Source organism: Octodon degus, unplaced genomic scaffold (genome assembly GCF_000260255.1).
Source record: "Octodon degus isolate 3935 unplaced genomic scaffold, OctDeg1.0 scaffold00123, whole genome shotgun sequence".
Classification (NCBI taxonomy): domain Eukaryota; kingdom Metazoa; phylum Chordata; class Mammalia; order Rodentia; family Octodontidae; genus Octodon; species Octodon degus.
In genome coordinates, this window is record NW_004524699.1 from 3,719,777 (window position 1) to 3,743,609 (window position 23,833).

Sequence of the window (23,833 nt, forward strand, 5' to 3'; positions counted from 1 at the left end):
TCATGGATGAACCGTATGTGGGTAACTTGCAGTTTAAAGGGATCTCATCAGTGAAAAGAACTCGATTTTTAAACAGACTGCTTTTAGTTAAGTGGGAGAAAGTCACTTCTTGTCAAAAGGTTTGAACTTTCCTGCCTTGTTCTTAAAAGCATGTCAAAGCAGTCCACGTCAGATGCCATCAACATGAATTGTGAGAGAGCGTGGCACAATCTCAGTGGATGGAATGGGAATCAGAAGGGTTTGCTGTCTTTCTTAGGATGTTCTGAAATGTCAAGGCAGTTGCTTGTGTTTAACTGTGAACAAATAAAAATTTATTGTTTTGCACTACTCTGCTGTGTTGGCCTGACTTATGCTGGCCTCCAGGGAGCCTGGGGGTGGTAGGCAAAGTAGGGGATTAGCCAGAGACACACCAGCATGGGTCTGGGGGTCCCGGAGGAGCGCATGGACGAGCGTGGGCTTGGGATTTAGTCTGTCAGAGGCTCCTGGTACATTAGTGACACCCAAGTCTGCACCTCAGATACTTTTCCCTAGAGAATCACTGGATGCTCCCCCACCAGAGCCACCCACAGAAACCTGAACGCCGGCCGGTCTGCACCACGGCCGGTCCGGCCCTCCGCACCTGCACCCCGGTGGGCTGGCCGCGCTGGCGTCCGGAGTCCTTTTCTGCAGAAGCAGCAGGCGTGGATTCCTCTGCACTCCGCATCTCGCATCTCGAGCCTCGGCAGCTGCAGGTGCGAGTGCCAAGGGAAAGGATGGCGATGGCCACTCCTGTCCTGCGCCCTCAGGCATTCGGCAGGAAGCAGCAAACGCCCTTTACTTGATCTGGAGCTCCACGAGGCACCTGAGGCCCAGGCACGGAGGCACGCACTGCCAGAGGCCGTCAGCTGCGTCCCCAGCCTGGCTGCCCTGGAATTCAGTGCGGCTCTGCTCATTCTCATGGCAGAGGCAGCTCCTGCTAGACAGACTCGCAAGTGGCACTTAGGGATTTGTCCGAAAAACTTAGATTTCCTTGTGTGAACAGGTCTCTCACCAGACGAGGAGTTACTTTCCAGGCCTGGAGAAGTGGCTGCAGGCTGGCCCTGCCCTGTGGCGTGAGCCTCTGAGGCCCGTTTCTGGGGATGGGCGCACACTCGTCCACAGCAGAGCCCCTCCACTGTCCATGCGGGACCCTGCGGTTGCCGTCCCTCAGGAGAAACCGTTTTCTTTCAGGCTAAACCCAAGGAAAACAAGCCAGGCAGAGAGGCGGTAGAACACTTTATTCTTGACCGTCTCCCCCCGAGGAAGCAACAATACAGAAGCTAAGTTGTGCCCTGTGAAGGGAGAAACCAACAGTCAGCGTGACTTGTGGCACGCTCAGGAGCCAGGGACACATTTTACAACGTCTGGGCCTTAGCAGTACTTGCGCAAAAGCCACAAAGCAGATCTGTGCCAGCTCCTGCCATGCTCGCCCTTTTCCAAGCAAAGGAGAGGGGTGGTGGGGTTCATCCCCACCGTTCGGTCCAGGCCCGTGAACACAGGCTGACCCCAAGCTTCCACTAGGAAGCTGGACCTGCCTGTCCTACGGAGAGCTGGCCCTCGCGCCCCTAACAGCGTGAGGGTGCTCCCCGCAGAACTGGAACCAGAGCTGGGCAGCCAGGCACAGGGGTGCCAGCGCAGCGCCCTTGCTGTGGGACACCTACCAGCAGCACCACACAGCCCGGGCAGCCCGTGAAGCGTCGGCATCATAGAGATTAGAACTGAACATTTGGAGGAGAAGGCAAGAGAAGGGAGCTTCTCAACAGTGTCTTGGCCCCTCGGGGCTTCGTGGCAGGCTGTATCAGTAAGGATGGGTCACCCAGCTGGAACCAAACTTCCTAAGGAGAGCAACCTGGGCCTGGAGTTAGAGGTTCCTACCAGGTGGCCTCCAGGGAGGTTTGCTGCGACCTTTGTCTCTCCCCCTAGGCCTGAGGCTGTCTTTCAGAAGTTGCCTACACTTGAGTTTTCTTAGCCCGGCCAGGGAATGCTCTGGTGCCCCAGTAGCTTTCTGTGGAGCCGGGGGCACACTCACAGGCTGCAGCGCCTTGCGGGGCAGCTTCTCCGAGTGGGCGATCCATTCTTTCATTGCGTCCAGCACGAGGGGGATGAGGCTGACCACCCCTCCATAGTGGTTCCTGGCCTCATCACAGCTGAGGTGGTTCACCACATCATGAGGATACCTGTGGACGGGGTGGCGAGGGTGAGCCACACGGGTGCTCCAGAAGGCCTTAGAACTGGCTGTGCACCGGTTCCGGTTCTGCAGGGTTAGAGCCAAGAACCCCCGGTATTTCTGAGGTGAAAGGTAGAAGCTGTGGACCACTGACCCTGTGCTTAGGAGAAGCCTGGATTCAGGGCGCGGGAATCTGCGGTCCTCTTCAAAAGACTCCACTTGGTCCTCTGGCCCTTCCCACCCCACGACCTAAAATTCCCCAAGACTTGGACATGCTGCACCCTGGTTCCCAGGGGCCGGGGGAGGACCTGCCGTAGTGGTGCTGCCACCCTTGGGGTTGAGTCCTGTGTCCCCCTTTATTGTGTGCCAGCGTGGACCTGCATGGGCTTCTGTTAGCAGTGCTTCCGCAAGCCTTTCTCCCTTGACCTGGCGCTTGGTCTGGGGAGATACTTCGTTCCCTGATGTGTGACCTAGTTTTATATAAGGGTCCGTGTCTTCCACTAAGTTGACGAGGATTAGGATCTCCCCCGCTGGGAAGTCGGGACAGTGGCACGTGGCCACACCCAGGCTGCCCACCCAGCAGAGCCGCTCCAGCAGGACCAGAGGACTCACCGTGCCCTCAGGCTACTCAGGTCATTGCTCTGGCTAACCAGGGCCTTGCACTTCTCGAGGAGGTTGTTGGTGACCGGGGTGCCAGCGTGCACAGCCTCGAAGTGCTGGCAGAGCTTGCTCAGCTCTGAGCAGATGTCCAGGAACATGAGCAGGACCCGCCGCTCCGTGGAGTTGTAGCAGTGGTGCTCCACGTAGCTCTGCACCTGCAAAGCCCAGCATGCCTTGAGCTGGGGAGATGCGCCCCAGGGCAGCAGCCCCCGTTCCCGCCTGGCGCCAACTTCTTACAGAGTGTGTCTCTTGTCACTGAGTCCCCCAGGCCCTGCGCAAACATGCTTTCCTGACCTGGTGCCACAAGTGGGTAGGTGCCGTTTTAAATCCTCATTGTGCAGGTAAATATTTTGAGTACTGGAGGTTGGGAAAGGTGGGACACGCTGGTCAGCGCCCCCGTGGAAGTCGCTCCCAGCTCAGGGACTCTCACGGGGCTCGTTCTGCACACCTTTCCCCCAGCACCACGCCAGCTACCACCTGGATCAGAAGGGGCCTGGTCCAGACCTTCCGTGCCATAGGCCCACGCACGAGACCCGCCAAAACTGTGGGCAGCATGTGCTCTCCTGAGAAGGACCAGAAGGCATGAGGGTCCTGTGGGCCTCAGTTGGGCTGTGCTTACAGGTAGGGGACCGAGGAGGGATAGATGGGTAAATGGAACCAAGAAAAATGATGATCCACATGAGAAACACAAAATGTGGTCTCCTCTGAACCCCATGTGCAGTATTAACTTGAGGAGGGCCAGCAGCTTGAATACCAAAACGGCACTTTAAGGCCCCTTGTGAGAATGTTTAGGAGGGCTCTAACCCTTCTTAGAAGTTGCTTTTCTCATTGCTGAGATACACTGCCCAACACCCACAAATGAAGGAAGGAAAGCGTTACGTAGCTCACAGTTCGTACAGGTTTGTCCACACTCGCCTGGCTCCCACACGGGGTGGTGTACCAGAGGGGCGACATCATGGAAGACCAAAGGTAGCAAAGCACAAGGGACCTTAACAGCATCTTTCTGCTTCTTTTACACTCTCTCTAGGCTATCTGAGGTAGGGCAGTGTCAGTCCAGTCAGTGGACCTATTTAGTAGCCACATACCTGTAATCCCAGCACTGCACCATGACTCCGACACACACCCCAGATCCAGCCACCTCTGAAAAAGCCCTGCCTGCAACCGCATGAGGCTTTGGGAACACCTAAACACAAGTCCTAATGTCCCACCCATGGCCCCCACAGACTCGTGCTCGTGCCTTCAGGCAAAAGGCATTCAGCCCATCTCCAAGAGCTGCCAGAGCCCTCATAGTTTCAGCACTGCTGAAAGCCCGAGCCTGAAGTCTCCTCTGAGATTTAAGGCAGACTCTTCGTCATGAGCCCCTGTACAAATGAAAACAAAGTTAAACATTTCCAACATTCGGTGGCACAAGACAGACATTTCCATTCCAAAAGTCACAAATGGGGATACAAAGACATGGGACCAAAGCATGGCTTCTCCAGACTTCTGGGGTCTCCACTGCACCTTCAGCTGCAGAGTCTTCCACTTTTGCCATCCGGGGCTGCAAAGGCTGGAGTCCTGCTGCTTCTTGGGGTGCCCTCAGGCCATCTGTTCCTTCTCAGCAGTCACCATCTCTGCTTTATCTTTGCAATCCACCAATTTACTTATTGGAGTTTCCTTTCTGGCCAAACCCACAATGTTTTAATCATCTTGCTGGGCTCTTTTCTTCTTTTTTATGTATGTATGTATGTATGTATGTATGTATGTATGTATGTATGTGTGTGGCCAGCTCAGCCCACCAGGGGGCAGGGCTGGCTGGCATGTGGTGCTGGGGGATTGAACCGCAGTCCCTGTGCTTTGCTAAGCTTGTTCTAAGTAGGTGCTTTAGACCACTGAGTCATCTCACCAGCCCATCTTTTCTTCTTGATTCTGAGCATAAATCTGGCTGAAAGACCCCAACGATAGCCACCACCTCAGACTGCCTTGGGATTTTTTTCTGCAAAATTAGCCTACCGCCCTAATTTCAGGCAAAGTCTTTGGACATGAGCAATCTACAGACCAACTTTCTGAGATCTAACACACATCTGGGGTCCAACAGCCAAAGACCCGATGAGCCAGTCCGCGGCACTTCTGTCAGCCTCTGGCCTTCTGAGCCCTGGCCAGACCCTCCCAGGCAGCACAGCCTAACGCGGGGTTCCAGCCCTGCTTCTTCAGCCATCAGCACAGCTTTCCACTCTTCCCACAAGCCAGGCCCAAAGGCCCCTGGACCACATGGTGAGGTACAGTCAAAACCATGACTCCACTCCACAAAATTCTGTCTTTGTTACCTTTGTCGTGGCTGAGACAAAACACCCAACACCCACAAGTTAAGGGATGAAAGGTTAACTTAGTTTGTGGAGGTTTCAGTCCATAAGGAGCTGGCTCCAAGGCAGGGTGGCCCATGGCAGAGAGGCAACAGTTCGTGGTGGACAGAAGACAGCAAAGCAAGGAGGGCCTTAACAGTGTCTTTCTGCTTCTTTTATACTCTATCTAAGCAACCAGGATGAGCGCGGTGCCAAACCAATCAATGGACCGATTTAGGAATCGCCTACCCTTAAGCCAACGCAGCACCATGAGTCAGTCACACACCCTAGATCCAGCCACCTCTGAAAGAGCTCTGTCTGTGCCTGCAGGGGAACAGCGAGACAAAAGCCAGACGACTTTCTAAGTGAGGCCAAACAAGGGGCTAAGGATACTGATTTCTGATCTACTCTCAACTTGTCCTTGTTGAGGAGTGGAGGGCCTTCCTGCGTCATGGTCTTTCTTCCCTGACCTGGGACCACCCCACTAACTGTGTCTGAGGTGGGACCAGGATGAGAAGCCTGATTTCTGCTGGGGAGGAGCTGGCTTGGGCCCAGGTCCCATGAACTGCGCCATTTATTTTACAGCCAGCTAGTTGTCTCCAGTCTGAAGATGCAAGGGCACAACCTGCCTCCCCAGTGTCCAACATGTCCTGGCTGAACAGGATTCCCAGTTGCTAAGGGTGTCTTCCCTGGTAGTCTGAGGTATTTCCTCCAAGTTTTGTCATGGAGACTCTGGTCCCTGCAGGGGTCCTCACTGCACTGTGGCTTCAGCCCCCGCTTCCTGGAAAGCCTCCAGATCCTGTGGAGCAAGCGTGGACAACCAACCAATCACTAGCCCCCAGGAGATGGGGTTAAACAGAAAAAGCCAGCAAAGCCACAAGCAGTGGGTGTGGCCTGTTGCGATTCCTCAGTCCCCAGAAGACTCTGGAGGAAGGCACCCTACCCACGTGGTCACCAGTGCATCCTGGGTGCAGCCCAGGGCTGACATGCCGCTGGACACGAGTGCTCCGCAGGGGCCAAGCCCAGGCCGAGCAGTTTCCATGGATGCTTTCCTGAACCCGCATAGCACGTGAGGAAACCGAGGCCTCGTGACACAGACTTGGTGGCCCCAGATCTCAGAGGCACCAGGCACTTAGGCTCTGGCTGAGTCTTGAGCTCCTACTTTAACTGCTGAGTGGTCCGCTCACACATCTGGTAACGCATAAGTGAAGGGCTCATTCCATCAGTTAGGATCAGAGCCTGGACCGCGGCACCAATGCGTTCCACCCCCAGGCTCCGTTTCTTCTGTCCCGAGAGGGAACTGGGCCGCGTGAACACCCTGTGCCTGTCTGCTGCCCCCATGCCCGGCGCACAGGCCCCGCCATGGCATCACCTGTCCGATGCTGGAGATGGGCCGGATCTTGTCATGTGCGTTCTCCCTGCAGTGCTCCAGAGCCGTGATGAAGGTGAACTGCTGCTGCTGGAAGAGCTTGTACTTCTGCTCCACACCTCGGAGGGACTCTTTGACCTCATTCATCGACATCGTCTGTGGTCACCTGCGGGACACAGGAGGTCTACGTGGAGGAAGAGGAAAGCCATGAGATCCCAGACCCCGGAACGTGGAGCAACCCTGACGGGTTTTGAAGGGTAGGGGGAGGGGAAGGAAGGAGGAGGAGGAGAAGGAGGGGAAGGGACGGGGAGGGGGACAATGACAGCGCAAGCCACGGCCCTGTGTGTGCTCAGCTAGCCTCTCACCGCAGCTGGAGATGCCCATGCTGCCAAGACAGAACTAAGCCTCGTCCAGCCACCCTCCAAGGACACAGGGTGCAGGAAGTGTGACTTCCTCGCTCAGCAGTAGACAGTTTCTCTGGTGCTATTTCTCCACACTGGAGGGTTAAGTGTGTGCATGCACATGTGTGCACATGTGTGCACACGTGCGTGCATGCACACACACACACACACACACACAGCCTAGAGCTCCTCCTCACGGTGTCGGCAGAATACATGTGTGGATTTCACAATGCCTGCTGTTCTGCAGTCGGTGGAATATCTGGGAATTCTTCCCGTGGGCTAGACAGGGGAAGAGGCAAGCACTCAGATGTCTAGTATGAGAAGACTCAAGTCTCCCAGCTCTTGAGTTTGTGAAAAACGTTCCAGGTCTGCTGGGCATGGTGGTGCACGCCTGTAATCGAGCACTCAGAAGGCTGGGGCAGGAGGATCGAAGAAGTTTGGAGCAGCCTGGACTATACAGTGAATCCAAAGCTAGCCTGAGCAACATAGCGAGATCCTCTCAAAAAAACAAAACCAAAATAAATGAACAAAAAACTCTAATTCTAATTTAAAAAAACAAAACAAAACGCTCTGGGTCACAGATTTATGGAAGGAACCTCTGCAGGCTGACTCCCCTGGACCAAGGAGAACCAAGAGACCCTGAGATGAAGCATTTGTCCAGGCTGTCACAGTGAATCTGTGTCAGAGACACCTGGTCCCAAGGCAGCATCCTCACTGCCCCCCACCACTACCAGACCTCAGGACGCAGAGTCCGGTCTCCAGCATGCCAGCCCGAGCCACAGCACAAGCAGTGGTCAGCAGAGGCTGTGCTGAGGAAGGCAGAGGCATGCCTGGCTCCCGGAGAGGCCCTGGGGAGAGGGCAGCAGCCAGCGTGGAGGTGGAAGTGTTTCCTTCCATCCCCCTCAGCATCCCAAACCCCCAGCTAGGGCTGGAGCTGGGAGGGTGTCTCATGGCAGCAGGGAAATATAAGGAAATGCAAGAGTGGAACAGAAGAAGCGACAGATGCAGCAGGCAGACAGGCTGGAGGTGACCGGGAAGCGCCTGTGAGGGAGACGGAGTTGGCTACAGAGTCAAGGAGGACTTGAAAAGCATGCCTAATAGGCCAAGTCGGGCCTGCTGCAGCGTTAACAGAGCATGCGCTGTACCTGCCAACAGCTGGGAACAGGTGCAGCGCCCCTGAGGCTGAGCCTGGCCCTGGGCTGGGCAGCCACCTCTTTGCCCTTGCCCTTTGGCACGCAGCAGCTCTGCCTGCAGCGGGTACCTGCCCCCTCCGTTCCGTGGCCCCTTTCCATGGAGCAGAAATGACACAGTGGATTCTGGTGTGCCTTCCAGGAAGTCAGGGGACAGAGGAACTCCATTTCTGAGTGGGATTTAAAAGGACACCCAAATCTCAGCTACCCGTGAAAGTTTTCTAAAACATTAACATGAAAACATCCATACGGAATGAATAGAATATATAATAGTGGTGTGCCTGACCAGGCAGGAGCCAGTGGTAAAAGAAAAATAGGAAAGATCAGAAATAAGAAAAATCAGAATTGATGAGCCCATCTTCAGTTACATTTTGGGGCATTACTTTTGATTTTTAGACAATAAGTGCTGGGGGCCAGGGAGATGGCTCAGTAGAATAAGCGCAAGCACAGGGGTCTGAGTTCAATCCCTGGTTCCGGGAAAAAAAAAAAAAAATTCACCGAACACTGATACTGATCACTGAGCTTTTGGGTGACGCTCGGTTCGTGCACCCAGCCGACTGGCCTGACCCTGACCCGGCACAGGGCTTACAGACGCTCAGGCTGAAGCCCTAGAGAAGTCACAGTGGCACGGATGTGGGCTCCCGGGGAGTCTGCAGGGTGCCCTGCTGGCCCAGCTGCACCTGCAATGCCCGACGCTGTGCTGGGCAGTGCTCGAGGTGGTCCAGAGGTCACACCAGCCCGTGGGCCCACCCATTGTGGCAAGCTTAGGATGTCACTGCACCTGTGTCCTAGCCTGCTGTAGGGGCCTTGGGGTAAACGGTACAGGCGGGAGGTGTGAGCTCAGAATGGGCCAGCGCTGTCAGTGACTGCTAGTGAAGATGACGGCCTCAGAGCTTTCGGTACTCAGCTGTGCATGCGAAGGGGCAGCTGCTGCTACAGGCCTGGTAACTGAGGACTTGGTCTCCGGGGTGGGCCAGGATGGAACCCCGGCTTGCAAAGAAGGGCACTTGGTGGAGAGGAAGCAGGTGGGGCTGGGGGTGGGGTGAGGGAGCAGAAGGACTGTGAGCTGGTGTGGAAGGGGGCAGAGGCCAGGCCAGGCCCTGGGCCCACACTGAACATCCAGAAGGAGACAGACACAGTACTGCACGAGATAAGCCCTGCCCTGGAGGAACTGGCCTTTAAGAGTGGGAGGTGGGTCCTTAAGGAGGACAGGAAGTGGGGGAGGAGTGGATGCGTACAAAGGGAGGACCAAGACCATGCTGTCTGCGGGAAGGGAGCCCACAGGAGGTGGTTGCAGCTACACGGGCTAATTCACACGGGGCTCTAGCTGGCCACAAGAGCCTGGTTTGGGGCCCTGAGGACAGCTGGCCCCTGCACACCTGGGCCCTCGGGCACTCCTACCTCATGTCCTCGCCACAGCCTCGACTGATCAGATGCAAGGAGAGACCAGGTAGCTGGGAGGCAGGCAAGCCTGGACTTCACTGAGCCCGCCCACCTTTCCAGTCTGGGCTCTTGACTGACCCCCCACCCCCACCCCAGCCCCTGCCTGCGTTTCCTTAGAGACAAACAGGACAGACACCAGAAGGACTGGCTTGGGTCAGGTGGGCACAATACCAGGGATCTGAACAGTTCCACGAGGCCTCAGGCCTGGCTTTCGCTACTCTCTTTGCTGCCCCGCCCCCCAGCAAGCAGGGCTAGCACCCAGAGGGCTGTCTTTTGTGTTCCCCTCCCTGCCACCCTCTTGGGGCTTCCTGGGGCTGCCAAGTTCTCCAAGGAAACGGCGCTACCTTGGCTGGTGGCCCCAAGAGCCCCTGGGAGCAAAACCGCCTTGGTTCTTGATCCTAGCAACTTGTGACATGCACGCCACGAATGTCATGAGAGGGGCTGTAATAAGCTATCCAAAGTGATCGGCCCTTGAACGCCGGCCCCTGCCGCCAAATTAGTGCGGATGAAAGGCACAGGGGAACAGGCACCTCTCCATCTGGGGGAGGAGGCAGGAAAAAATGATTACCCGATACATTTTAGGCTTTAATTGATTTGTATTTTTCTAGGCTGCTAAAGAAGATTAAATCATGGTATGAAAAGTGCCTAGGGCTTAAAATAAATGAGGAGAAAGGCAAGTCATTTCAGAAATGTCCAGAAAGCGAAGCAAACCAAACTGCAGGCTCGGTTTTTGCCGCCTTTGTTGGGGGGTTCAGGTTCCCCTTCTTCCCCACCTGCCTTAGCAGTCTGATGTGCCACCAGGCCTGAGCGCTTTGAGGAAGCCCTTTTGGGGGAATACGCAGCCCCTGGCTTCACGCAGAGGCTGTCTCTGGGCTCGGGACTGCGCACGTAGTGTCAGCCCTAGCTCACCGCTGACTGTGGCCCTGAGATCATTCTTCCCCTTTTTGGGGCTCAGTTTATGCATCTGTACAATGAGCGAGGACCCTGCTGACTCTCGCCTCGGTGACTGACACCTGCTGAGGAAAGAAACCCAGAATGACCTGTCCTAAGTCTCAGCCAACTATCTTCAGCATCTGATCTCCAAATTCACGTCCGATCAGTGGGAACAGGTGCCCATCCCACCTGGATGCCCGACGGGTGACCCCAGCGGGGACTGGTCCTAGGCGTGGCCTTGCTGAGCGCGCTCGCTGACCTCCAGGCCAGCCCTTCATGGCTCGCCCTGCCACTCCCGCCCGCAGGCAGCACAGAGGCGCTGAGCCCTAACCCGTCGGCCCTCGCAGCCCTCTGGGCGCTCCGTCGTCTCTCCCCCGCCCGTTCCGACCTGGGCTTGGGGTGGCGCCAGCACCCTTCTTTACCCTTGTTCGTCCTGCAGCGGCCTCGGTTTCCAGAGCGCCCGCCGCACGCGTGACTCCGTGCGTGTGCGGGCCGGAGGGGGAGGCCCTCCGCAGGACTAGAGGCGGCCGGGGTGGGTGGGGCCGCCTCGGAGGGGCCTTGGGCTTGATTGTGACCCTGGTGCCACGGCAACCAGGTCACGTGGCCGCCTTGCCCCACTCCCGAGTTTGGGCTCATCTGTCCCGGGACGTCACTCCCGCCCCGTTTCACCATCTTCACTTGAAAGTTGGGGAAACTGAGGCCCAGAAAGCAGTGTCATTGGGAATCTCTGCCTAAGGGGCCCCTCTGATCCTGGAGGCCTAGCCGGGAGCGACCTGATGGGCTGAGAAGGGCTCCCGCTGTGGGGCGCTGCAGGGCCAGGGAGGCGCGGGAGCGGAAGACGCGCTCCGGGGCGAGGCGGGGCCGGCGCTCGCTCGGGGCGGGGCCGGTGGGGCGGGGCCCAGGAGCAAACCGCACGCTGGTGACGCGCCCGCGCGCACCCTAGCAACACAGTTGCTAAGGTGCGGAAAGGTCGGCAACATGGATGCGACCTCGGCTCCTCACCGTATCCCTGCAGAGATGCCCCAGTACGGGGAGGCGAACAACATCTTCGAGTTGATGCAGGTGACCCGGGGCGCCTCCGCGCGGTGTCGGGGTGCGCAGCGAAGCAGCTCACTGTGTCACCGGGACCCAGAGGGGACTTTGAAGTCGCCCTCTGGTCTGGCCGCCCGCGAGGTGGTGGTGCTGGCTCTGCTTCCTGCTGGCCCGACGGGCTGGAACACCCGCTTCTTTCCTCGGTCCCCTCACCTGTGAAATGCCGGTGGCCTCTCCCTAACTAACACTTTCCCCGCGGCCCGCCTCCTCAGGGTCGGGCGGTGCTGGCGGTCCGGGCAGCCCTCAGACCCTCCGGCGGGGTCCCAGGCTGTGCGACCTTAGCCAAAGCCCTATCCCCACCTGCCTCCGATCCTTCCCTTCTGCAACCGCGGGAGGCTGAGGCTTTCATAAACTGGGCTGGATGCCCTCTGGGCCCCTGACGCTCTGAGCACGAGCGAGCCGAGCTCAGTTTCTGGCATCTGGCCTGCTTCTCCGAGTACACCCCCTCTCCAGCCTCACTTGCCCACGTAAGGGATCCCCGTGTTGTGTGACGCTGTGAGCGGAGCTCTGCGGAGCTGAGCGCAGACGGAGAAACCCGAGTTGCCAGCAAACATGGTTCTGGAAAGTGATAACTACCGAGTGCAAAAGCCCTAAAACTGCTAGAGCAGCTCGGTGCAAACACACGACCTAAGCCGAGGGCGGGTGGGGGAGCTTCCAGGCGGAGTGGGCTGCTTCTCTCAGTGGGAGGATGGAGGGGCTGCCCAGGAAAGCGTTTCCGTAGGTATTTCCGGCCCTGTGTCATTTGGGCGTTTCAGGGTCGTTTGACAAGGCCACACAGTGTAGGTCAGGTTGGCCTGGAAATTGCCACCTAGCCCAGGCTGGCGTCAGGCTCACGGTCCTCCCGCCTGAGCTTCTCAGTGCCGCGACCCCGGCTTGGGCTACCGCACCTGGTTTGCATTGACATTTTTTATGAAAGTGTTAGACTCTGAGGTTACAGAGTGGCGTGCCCTTCCAGGCGGCCCATTCCCCAGGCTCCTCCCCCGGTGGCAACAATCAGAACCAGGAGAGAGATGTGTGCGCAGCACTGTCCCCTAGACCTCAAGCCTTCCCTGGAATTCGACCTCTTTCACTCCCACTCATTTTTGTGGCTGTTATGTACATGGTTCTGCAGCATTTTATCAGATGTATGGATTCACACAATCACTCCTAATCGTTTCTTGAGAGCAACCCGCTTCATAGAAATTAGCTTCCTTCGGTCTCACCCTGAGCAATACCTTTGAGTTCAGAGGCTTCGTACACTCAGCTTTCTCATACACATTACACATGGAATCCCTTCGTCGCGAGTAAGCAGTCTAGAATCATCTTGTGCACAGCGCCTGCCTGGCACAAGGGCCTGGATTCGATTCCTGGTCCCAAAATTAAATAATAAATAAATAATAAAATAATTTTGTAATATAGCCCCACTGGTACACAAGTATGAATTTATTCCAATCATGCCAGTGGACAGGTAGGGAAACTGAGGCTTCCAAGTGGGGGGACTGGCTGGTGGGACTGGAAAGGGGCCAGAATCGGAACCTCCCTGGGGATAGTGCTTGCCTTTTTTTCCCCACACGCCCGCCCACTGCCCGCAGTGGCTACAGCCCCCTCCCGCCTGGCCTTCCACGGCTTCCCCTTAGGCCTGGTCTGCGGGAGAAAGTCGTGATCAGCCTCCCAGTGGGGAGCTGGTCCTTGTACACACTGCCTCTTCATCTTTCCCCATCTCTCCGTCCCGTCCCACTTGCTTTCTCCTGATAGGCTTACTTTAGATGAAATGGACAGAGAGCCCCCCGGGACTATTGGGATATTTGGCTGCTAATGCTGTCCCCTCCCCACCTCTGGAGGGTCCCGTGGCCATGTTCTCCCCGCAAAATCTGCTCTGGGCAACTACTGTGATTGTGCCAGGCCCTAGGTGCTGGTTTGTCTGGGCTGATGGTGAGGCCCACAGAACCTGTGACTTGCTTGGGGTGGGCAGTGACACTTGGGCCAGCAGGGGCAAGGCAAGAGAAAGAGCGGGGGGGGGGGCGATGGGGGTGTGTGAGGACCGGGGACAGACAGACCATTTACCCAATGTGTATGATCAGAAAGATGGTTTCCTCTGGAGACCGAGGACCCAAGAGAAGGCAGCCAACAAGGGAATGAAGAGATGCAGTCCAGGCTGAGGGAACAGGCCCCAAGATGGCCAGTGACGAAGGAGGAGAACAGAGGGACGTACCAAAGGAACTGGGGAGGGGCCCTTGGGGCTGCGTGCTCTGAACCAGGAGCACGGGGCACGCACAGAACCCCCCATTCCTATGCTTGTGGAGACCCCAGCAGAGGCCAGCTGTGGGGGTGCTGGGTGCAGGGGAGAGGCAGGCCTGCAGCTGGCACCCACGGCGACCAGGAGCAAGCACTCACCCCCCAGGCGCCTGTCTCACCCGCAGAGCATGCTGGAGCAGCTCCTGATCCACCAGCCCCAGGACCCCATTCCCTTCATGATCGAGCACCTGCATCGGGACAACGATCGCGGTGAGCCTGTCCTCCTCCTCTCCCCTCCCCCCTTTCCTCCAAGGTCCTACCCCACCCTCTGTCCTACCTGTGTCAGGGCAAGGTGTCGAGAGGCTTTGACAACCAGAGGTGGTTAATTGAAAAATGCCTTCATTTCTTTTGGAGAGTGACTGATAAAAATTCTCTTGCCAAGTTATTAAAATGCAAACCTCAGAATGGCCCACAGAATCAATTATTCATGCTTCTGCCTGCCCTGGCTGATGTTGCTTGTTGGGTCTAAACTCTCTGATCACTCCACTTGTCAGGTGTAAGTTGGGCTTCTGGTCTACCTCGACAGGCAAGGACTAGGGCCTTCCTGATGGTCTCATTATCGGTGCCTGCTAATGAGTTCCAGAGCTCCCCAAACCTCAGGTCGGCCAGACCCAAGGCCAGAGCCAGAAGCAGGAGGAGCTAGCAGCGCCTCTAGCTCCATCCCAGCGAGAGGCCCGTCCTGGCCCTCTGAGAGTTGGCTCCACACCGGCGTCCGGTGCTTGGACGCTTCCTCTGCTGGAGCACTGGCACTGTCAGCATCCCAGAGCATCATCCCAGAGCCTGGGATGCCCTCTGGAGAGGCCCAGATGCCAGACTGTTCAAAGGAAAGCGATGAGAAGGAGGAGCCTGCAGACCTGCGATGTGCGCAGCTGCCCGCCCTGCTGCAGGTCCTGGGGGTCTTGGCCTGACACTGGTGAACTAGAGTGAGGGGCTGCTTCAGTTCAGGGCACTGTGTGGACCCACACGGGGAGGTAAGGTGAGTGCCAATCGTGTCCTGTCCCGAGTCTCCAGCTAGGCAGGAACAGGTGCACCTGTAGGCATTTCATGGTCCAGTGAGGACTGCTCAGTGCTGAAACATCCGGGGAAGTAGAGCAGTGATCCCCCGCTTAGAGGATCTGCTTATTATGGGGTGCAGGTAGGAGGTTCTGCCCCCACCTGCCCTGCAGGATGGCCCCTAATCCTGCCCTTCCCACCAGTGGTCTTCATTGCTGCAGAGCCAGGCTCCATGGGAGGAAGAAGTCTCTGCCTCCTCTCTCCCAGCCCTCAGGCTGGTTGGGACCAGGGCTTCGGTCCACGAGGTCTGGCTCACCCACTCATGCGGCCAGCACCGCCAGCACCGTGGGTACAGAAAGCAGACGAAAGTGAAAGGCGACAGGCAAAAGTACCCATAAGGCCAAAGTGGAAATGAAAGGCGAGTAAAAGCGAGGGGAGCAGCGAGGCGCTCACTCTGGAGCTACAGTCCTCCTGTCCTCAGACTGCAACGGGATGGTAAGACCCGAGCCCTCGTGTGGCCTCAGTTTCCTCACCTGTAAAGTGGGTATGTGCAGTGGCCTGGAATGGAGGCCTGGCCAGCTCCAAGGGAGCCAGTCACTGACCACCGAGAGAATGAGAAGCCCCTAATGCTCCTAGCAGATGGTGCGGCACTTTCTCGTGGTGCCAAGCTTAATGGAATTGCTTTTCTTGTTTCAATATCCTTTTTATTAATGCCAATTAGTTTCACAAGATACTTGGTCTCAGTTTTCATGCATGCATATAACATTTTCGTCATATCCATTCCCCAGATTTTCTGAATTACACATTGTGCTTGATAATGAACACTTGGGGTTGCCGTGGCCCTTTCTGCTATTGGTCTGCAGATGCTGCCTATGGCATAGCTGCCCTGTTCTGTTTGTTTGTTTGATTGATTGATTGATTGACTGATTTTAGACAGTCTTGCTATGTAGTTCGGGTTGGATTGAATTCACCATGCAGCCCAGGCTGGCTTCAGATGCACAGCGATTCTCCTGCCTCAGCCTCCGATGTGCACCACCATGCTGAGCCCTGCTCTGTGTTCTTAGACTGCTAACCCCCAGGCTTCTCTAGGGCCCCAGCCTCTAAATGCCCGAGCTTGACATGTACAACAGAGTCGTCTTCTCTTTGTGTCACGATCTCGCTGCTGTCTGCAGAAGGCGGCTTCAATGTCCCATCACCCCCTGCTCCAGGATAGTTAATCTCCGACACCCTCCTCCTGGCTTGCTGTGTGCAGCTGGTGCAGCTGGACAGCTGCCTCCTCCCCCTGTGATGGTCCCTTCTGATGTAGGAGACAGGGTGTGGCAAGGCTGGCTGGGCAAATAGCGAGAGCTGTCAATTACAAGATCCCAGGGTAGCGCCAAATAACTCTCAGGTCCCCGCGAGAAGTAGGCGGCATGAAAGCGCCCAGGGGCCACTGGGAGCCGGCGGCGCGAGCCCTCGCAGGAGCCCATTCTGCGTCTGCTGGGCGCAGGTTGCTCTTTTACCCTTTTCCCTTTGTTTGGCTCAAGTTCTCTGTGCAGAACTAGTGCTTCCTATACCCCTTCTCCTCTCATTTTTCAAATGAGCTTTTGGCACCGTTTGTGGCTTTGTCTCATCCAAGTCTTTGTTGGAGGCAGAAAGGACCTGGGACCGATTCAGTCAGCAAGCTATTTCTGAAGGGTCTACGGGACGACACTTTGTCCCCTGCTTCTGCCCCCACGCAGCCTCTCCTTCCTCCTCTCCACCTTGCTGTTGCAGGGAAGGAGGGTGCCCCCCCCCCGCCCACCCACCAGGGGTGCCTCCTGTCTGAGCTGCCTGGCTGAAGCCAGGTTTCAAAGGCACAGTCCTTGGGTCCCCATAAACATTGTTTAGAGGGTAAATTTGTTCCACTCCCAGGCCTGGGCAGCTCTCTGACTCTTGGGATAGCTTGGTGGTTTGCTTTCTCGAATTTCCTGGGAGTGCAGAGAAGCCTCAGTTTATGCCTTAGGGACCCCGAGCAGCCTGATCACAGTGCCTCCTTCCAGCCTCGAGGTAGCCCGGGCTCCCTGGAGCTGGGACCTCACCCTTCACATACTCCTACTGCGCACAGGTAGACATGAACCCACGCATCCCTGGTTCCAGACTCATCCCACCTGGGTGTGCACCGAAGGGAGTGAAGGAGCCACGGCCCTGGGCAGGTGGCCCCTTCCCCGCTCAAAAAAGCAGATTTAGTACAAAGTGAGCATTTACAGTGGCCCTGGGCAATATTAAAGCAGGCGGTGGTGGATATAATGGTGTGTTTCGTTTCTTATCAAACGTTTGTCCAGGAAAGCTGTGTATTAGAGCTCCAATACCTAAGGGTTTTCTTGTGAATTTTAAATCATGCTCCTGGTTAAACCTCAAAAGGCTCGGTGGATGGAAAGGTTCTTTGATTTCCTTTGAAGTGGTTGGAGGAGGTTGATTACTCTTGGCAGTGAAGCAGCCTCCTATGACACTGTTTATAAATAATTACTCATGAGCAGGGCTGGAGTTTCAAGGTGTTAGATTCTAAAAACTGAAATTAATCACATAAATGAGCGCTAGAAATTAGGTGGGGAGAAAGGCCATGGATGTTCTTCTTTTAAAGTGTTCTCGGAGATGTGTACCATTTGGGTGCCACTTACAGGAGCCTGCGAGGGGAGGGCTTCCCCTGCCGTCTTGCGCTCCGCCGTGTGGCCCAGATGACGTGGCCCTTGGAAGCTGCCTGGGTCACCAGGGCTCTGCTGTAGTCTTGAGCTCTGACACCCTAAGGCCGGCTGGGCTGGGTGGGGCTCTGAGACAGTGAGGGCCTGTGTGAGCCCCCTTGGAGCCCATGTCCCCCCAGCCTCAGGTCTTCTCTGTGGCCTGAGCAAGACCCCACCCCACAGCACCGCTGCCTTTCAAGCCTGTGCCACCCCAGTCCAACCGCACTTTGTCCTCTCACCTGGCTGGGTGTCCCCAACACCACCTGGTTTCTAGCCTCGGCCGCCATGCCTGTTTCCCACCTGCTGCTGCTTCTCATGTGCAGCTGGAGGCCCCTGGAAGCCTGGGCCCTGTGTCCAGGCCCCCGGCAGATGTTGGCCCTGAATCCCCACCTGGCTTCCACCCCGGAATCTAGAAATGCGCCCCTGGCATCCCTGATGGCACAGACCCAGCCTACGACCTGAGCTGCCTGCCGGTGACCTCGCCCTGGGGATGTGCAGGGCCAGCTGCCTGCGTGGCAGCAGCAGTGTGGCTGCCCGTGGTAGCTCTGGGGTCCGTGCGCACGTGGTGCAGCATGGTGGACATACGCTATGGTGCCTCTTTCCCCGGACTGTTGGGCAGCCTCACTTTAGGTGTCATTCCTGGTGGGGTGACCCGGGCCGGCCGGGCTGCCAGCCAGTGCAGGCCTTAGTCATGGATCTGCTGCTGGATGTGGACTCCGCAGCGCCTGACTTGGCTGTTTGTGCTGAGAATGCTGACCAGCAGAGGGCGCCCTGGGTAAGGTGGTGGGACGGCGGCTGCAGAAAGAGCTAGGACAGAGGAGGAGTCCACCCCCGGGGCTGCCGCGGGGCTCCTCGGGGCGACGTTCTCCAGCAGTCTGAGACTCGCCAGGGTGGAAGTGGGCAGCTGCGGGCTGTGTGGTGGACAGCCCCGCTCAGGAGCAGCGCTGAATCTCAGGGAGGGGAGCAACCTGGGCCCAGGTGGCTGCTGTGTGGCCTGGGGCAAGCAGGACACTGCTGAGGGGGAACCAGGGTGACGGGAGGAGTGTAGGAGGACACTACAGGAGGGGTGAGAAAGGCCAGGAGGGCACCGTTTGGGGCCTGGGTGGTGCTGTGGGCCCAGCTAGTAGAGGCCCTTGCGGGCAGGGCAGTGAGAACTACCAGGACAACCTGGCCCTCCACCTACAAGTCCTGCCCTGGGGTCGCAGGGGACACGGAGGGAATCAGGGAGCTGGGTCCGCAGGGTCTTCTCACTCCTGGTCTCCACCACTCGCTGACCCTGCTGTGGCCCATCCCACTCTGCGCGGCTGCTTCCAGCGCAGTGGGCTTCCCACTGGGGTGCTTTGTGAGTGCACACGGAGTGGATCGGGGGTCATCCTGCACTCGCCAGCTTTTTCCTGGACAGGGTGTGGATGTGCTCAGCACCGCGCCTCCCAGGAGCAGGGCCAGGCTAACGTGAGCCACGTTCCAGGAGCAGAGGGAGGGCGTTGGCGGGACGGCACTCAGCACGCTGTCCTGCGGGCTGGTCTGCGCACACCGAGCACCCTGTCGCCTTCTTGGGACCAGCTGCTTTGCCCTCCTGCCCGCCCCTGCTTAGGTTGTGGTCTTTTTCCCAGCCACAGCCCGTTCTGCAGTCTGGGAGCTGCTTTTGGAATTCTGCAGGGGCCGGGACCATCCCAGCGCTGGGACATCTAGCCACAAACAAGCAGCCAGTTTTTCCCATTTGCATAGAAATGTTGGTATTCAAAAACAAAGACTTTCATATCTTGGGTTTTATAAATCTGGCTCACAGACTCCCATTTTTTTTTTTTTTGCCATTATTTAGCTCTGTACAAGAGGGGGGCAATCCAATTTGCTAAATAAACAGGCATAAATATGAAGAAAAATAGCCTTGCGGGTCAATTTACATAAAATACAACTTTATCTGAGAGAGTATCCCTGAGACAAAGTCTCTGTTTAAAATACTTTATGGCATTTGAATCCCGATCGTTCTTGATATTTATTCGTTTGGCAAACGAGTTACCGCGTCCGCGTCCCCGTGGAGACAGACAAATAAACCATCTCGGTGATCGCTTGCCTGGCTCGCCCAGGACGCACTCCATGGCGCGAGGGTCCCAGCCGCCGGGTGACAAATGGCCGTGTCACTGGCAGAAATGAAATCTGGGGAGGAGAGAAATAAATACACCCAGAGTACCGCAGACGTAGGAGGCTGCTTTGTCTTACTGAATGGTGACATTCAAATCTTTTTATTCCGCAGTGCCGAAGATCATAATATTAGGTCCACCTGCCTCGGGGAAAACAACTATCGTAAGTGCACGGTATTAAGTGTGGTAAAGCTGTAATATCTCATCCCGGCTCCAGCGGGCAGGCGCCTGCCTCGCGGCGAATTGTCAGCTAAGCAGGCTCCTCTTCTCCTTTTCCTCTCCTTTTTTTTTTTCTCTCTTTTTATTTTCTTATTACAAAAGCCAGCATCTATTCATAAGAAAAAACTGGGAAATATGAAAAACAAAATGCAATTTCCTGACCACTCAGAGAAAAGTATTCCTTCAACACTTTGGGGTATCGTTCCTGAGCATCGCCCTGCCCACAGGAATGGGATCCTCACAGGCCTGGACTTCTAGTCACATTTCTAGGAGGAGCAGGAAGAGGAGGAAGAGGAAGCAGGGGAGGGAGTGGGGGCTGGGTCCAGAGGTGTTTGGTGTGGGACAGTAAGATTTTTAATTATGAAATATTTCAGTCAATCAGAAAAGCCCAGAAGCTGTGTCCTAGATTCTCTTGTGCCCAATCCCCAGATTTCACACTCATTTTGCCACCTCTGCGTATCTTCTTTGTTCTCTCTCCATTTTAAAGAAAATTCACCTTTGAAAACACAGTGGCCACCCAAGGTGGGACTCTGTGGCTGACAGTGAGCACCGTGGCGCACTCTCAGCGACAGAGCTATTGGCGTGGGTGCTGGTCATGGCGGTTAATGCCCAGTGGCAGTGCTGTAGTCCCCACTGGAGCCCTCGATGGAGTGAGATGGCCGACCCTTGCCCAGAGCAGCCCGCGCCTGCTTTGCTTTCTGAGTAGCCTCGTGCTCTGTTAATTGTCATGGATGAGTCTGTCTGTCCACCCGTCTTCCGTCTGTCTGCCCAGGTTTTCTGTATGGCGCCTCAGTGCCGGGCTGTCCGCTTCCACCCCTCTCCGCACCTAGCACCCCTGGGTGCAGCAGCTGCCTGCACTTTTTCACGTGACGGGCTGCTTTGACAGGACAGGTCCTGGCGTCTCCCAGGATGGCCCCCTGGAACCGGTTTGGAAAAGGCTCTGCACTGCCCTCCCAGGCCAGCAGAGGGCTCCTGTCTTGTGACCCTCAGGGCCAGCTGGGTGGCATTTCCTAGTTCAAGCTCTTCCTGACTGCTAGGAGCAATTTGCTAGCAAAGCAAAGCAGGCTCTGTCCCAAGTCCTTGTCTCGGCGAGTGCCAGTGGGAGCAGGGCCACCGAATTCGTCTCCCGGATGGGCCTGGGCCTGGTAGCTGGCTCTGGTGTGTGAGCCCAGCCCAGGGAACCAGGCAGGGCCGTCAGAATCAGCCGGTGCCACAGTGCTCCCTGGCGTCCTTTCCATGCCCAGAACACTCACACCTTGCTATTCCCTGAGATTCAGTCTTCGCCTCCGTGTGGTACACGGCGGTCACGAGGGAGCCAAGCACAGAGCTTCCCATCTACGCAGATGGGCCAGGCCATGCCCACTCCCAGTGCTTAAGAAAAACCGAATGGAGCGTGGGCTGTGGCTGTATTTACTGTCCCCACCTGGCCTCCTGTACGCCTTCCTTGGATTAGAAACTCGTACTCAGAGCGTCAGAGGGCTTCCGGCCTGTGTGCAGCTGGCAGCGGGTGGGAGAGGGGTGCAGACAGGCATGCCGGCCGTGCTGTGTGGCGTCCGTGACGTGAAGCCTCCCTGTGGCCAGCCGGCCTTGGCTGGAGGCTCGGGAGGATCCAGCCCCGGGGGAGCCAGCCACCAATGTCTCCCTTCCCGCTTCCTCCTTCAGGCCATGTGGCTCTGCAAGCATCTCAGCACGAACCTCCTCACCAGGGGGAGCCTGCTAGGGAGAGAGCTGTCCCCCGTGGCTGCTGAGGCCAGGAAGCACTACCAGAAGTTCAAGGTAGGCTCGGCCGGATGCAGGGACGGGCAGGGCGGCTGAGCTTCCCCGTCCTCCCCACCAGGCACACGCAGCCCGCGCTTGCTTGGCTCGTCCCAAGCCTGGCTCAGGCTAGGGTGGGTAGAGGGTGCTGGCGGAGGCCCATGGCCTCGTGGGAAGGACCTCAACAGCCGTGGGCTCTGCTGGTCCCCAGGGAGTCTTTGAGTCCAGGTTGCTCCTGTTCTTCCCGGTGTCAGCTGAGGACACGGTGGGTGGCAGAGGGGAGCGGAGGTCTCCATCCCACGGTGGTGGCCCTGGTGGGGCTGAGCTGGGCCGTAGAGGGCCGTCCTCCAGCTGTGGCCAGCACAACAGCCCAGCCCTGGAGCTAGCGAAAGCTAAGGTGCCCCCGTCCCCGCCCGGGGCCTCTTTATAGGCTTCTCTCATCCACTGTTTCCAAAGCCCCACCAGCTCTGAGTTCACAGAACACCCTCGAAGGGGAACTAGAGGTGGGGCATGTTGGCTGCTTGTGTGTTCTTTTTTTCCCCTCTCTTCCCTTCCATCGTATTCTGTTTTCTCTTCTCTCTTCTCTTCTGTTCTCTCTTCCCTTCCTTCCTCCCTTCCTCCTCTCTCTCTCTCTCTCTCTCTCTCTCTCTCTCTCTCTCTGTCTCCATGAGATCAAAGTCATGGCCTTCACACTGAGCTACACTACATCCCTACCTCTTTTTTTAAATTTAGAGACAGGGTCTCACTAAGTTGATAAATTGCCCAGGCCGCACTTGAACTTGAGCCTCCCGCCTCAGCCTCCCAAAGTGCTGGGCCTGTAGGCGTGCCCCAGCACATCCAAACTGTCACGCCTTTTCCTACCCAGTTCTCTTTGGGGCCTAAGGGAAGGCTGAATCCTTTCAGCATTCTGCCCTGAGGCCCAGGCTGCTTCTGTTTGTGGGGACACAGCTGAGGACAGGACGACCAGGCGTGAGCTGGGCTCTAAATGTGCCTGTCGCACCACCCAGACCTAGCTGATGTCACGCTGGTGCGGGAAGGCGATGGACGGCACCTAAACCTCAGCCGCCCCCATGCAGGGCAGCCGGCGCCCCGCAGCAGCGCAGGTGCGAGCCGAGGCGCCCAGCAGGTGCTCGCGCTGGCGAGGCCCGTCTGCCCGTCTGCATCCGTCCCGGCCGTACCCCCCCCCCGGGGCCTGGGCTCTCCCGCCAGCCTCTGTCTCCATCTGATGGCTGCGCCCTGCCCCCGTGTGGGTGTGGTTCCTCAAACGACTTGGAAGTGAGTTTCCAGGTTTGCTGGTGGCCTCTGTGAAAGGTGGCTGCAGAGGGGGCCCAAGGGGGACCGTGACTTGCTCGGAGTGGACAAAGTTCCCAGCTCCTTGCCTCTGCAGCCAAGACTCTGGCACGGTCTCTTGCCCCCCCACCCCCCTCCCGCCTGTCATCCTTTCCTGTGCTCTTGGCCACACAAGGCCTCCACTCCATCCTGGCTCCAGGGCTCTCAGTTCAGACCACCCACAGCGCAGCACCAAGGCCTCGGGACATGATCCGGCCTGGCGTCTGGGGCCTGACCTCTGGTGGGGTACACAGAGGCTTTCGATGCCCCCTGTGGGGTGCAGGCTACTCTCCTGGACAAGGGGATGAAGCCCGGCGGAGCTCAGAGCTGTGGTTGTAACTCAGAGACAACAGCACATCGGGGTGTGGTGTAGTGAAGCGGTCTCGCCGTGGCTGCTTCTTGCGAGGGCTGGGCCGGCTCCTTTCCAGGCAGAGAGACTTCGTCCATTTGTGAAAGTCAGCTGAGAGGTGGTGGGAGTTAAAGAAATTCCTCCTGGGCTTCATTACCCTAATTACCAGCCTAGCTCCAAACACATCCAAGAGTTTGCAAGGGTGCCTTGCTGGGGTTCCCGGTCCAGGTGCCCGGGTGGAGGGAACATGAAAGGTGAGGGTGGACCTCACCAAGGATCCGGCCGGCCTGAAGGGGAGGCGGTGTGTGTTGACGACCGCGTCCGCATGCTCACAGCTGGCTGGCCGGGCTTCTCATTAAATGCCGTCTTCGGATCCCTGGCTTGTTGGAGTCTTTATAGCTCTATTTATGAGCACCCGTGCTTCCTTGACGCCTCCTTTCCTCCTGCTAGTCTTGGCCCTGCCCCAGACCACAGTCCCCT

The 23,833-nt window shown here is 57.1% G+C and overlaps 2 protein-coding genes across 7 annotated transcripts in view; one reads left to right on the plus strand and one right to left on the minus strand.

The window, feature by feature from the left end:
• Positions 1–1,239: 1,239 nt before the first annotated feature.
• Spaca9 (sperm acrosome associated 9) lies at positions 1,240–11,564 on the minus strand. 6 transcript variants are annotated; one of them, XM_023700496.1, is made up of 5 exons: positions 10,925–11,042; positions 6,539–6,701; positions 2,798–3,000; positions 2,048–2,195; positions 1,240–1,310 (listed from the first exon to the last, which is right to left on the minus strand). In XM_023700496.1, exons 2-5 carry the CDS (start codon positions 6,686–6,688, stop codon positions 1,299–1,301), a joined length of 513 nt encoding a protein of 170 aa, XP_023556264.1. In that variant the 5' UTR covers positions 6,689–6,701; positions 10,925–11,042; the 3' UTR covers positions 1,240–1,298. The 6 variants fall into 6 exon arrangements, with proteins under 6 accessions (XP_023556264.1, XP_023556262.1, XP_023556259.1 ...); XM_023700494.1 differs by lacking the exon at positions 10,925–11,042 and adding an exon at positions 11,505–11,564 and having other exon boundaries at positions 1,250–2,195; XM_023700491.1 differs by having other exon boundaries at positions 1,250–2,195.
• Ak8 (adenylate kinase 8) overlaps positions 11,481–23,833 on the plus strand; it is a 106,895-nt gene continuing 94,542 nt past the window's right edge. Inside the window, exons 1-4 of the mRNA XM_004640554.2 lie at positions 11,481–11,564; positions 13,994–14,078; positions 19,815–19,864; positions 21,583–21,696. Of these exons, the coding sequence (XP_004640611.1) occupies positions 11,481–11,564; positions 13,994–14,078; positions 19,815–19,864; positions 21,583–21,696 (333 nt within the window). The remainder of the gene's footprint in view (positions 11,565–13,993; positions 14,079–19,814; positions 19,865–21,582; positions 21,697–23,833) is intronic.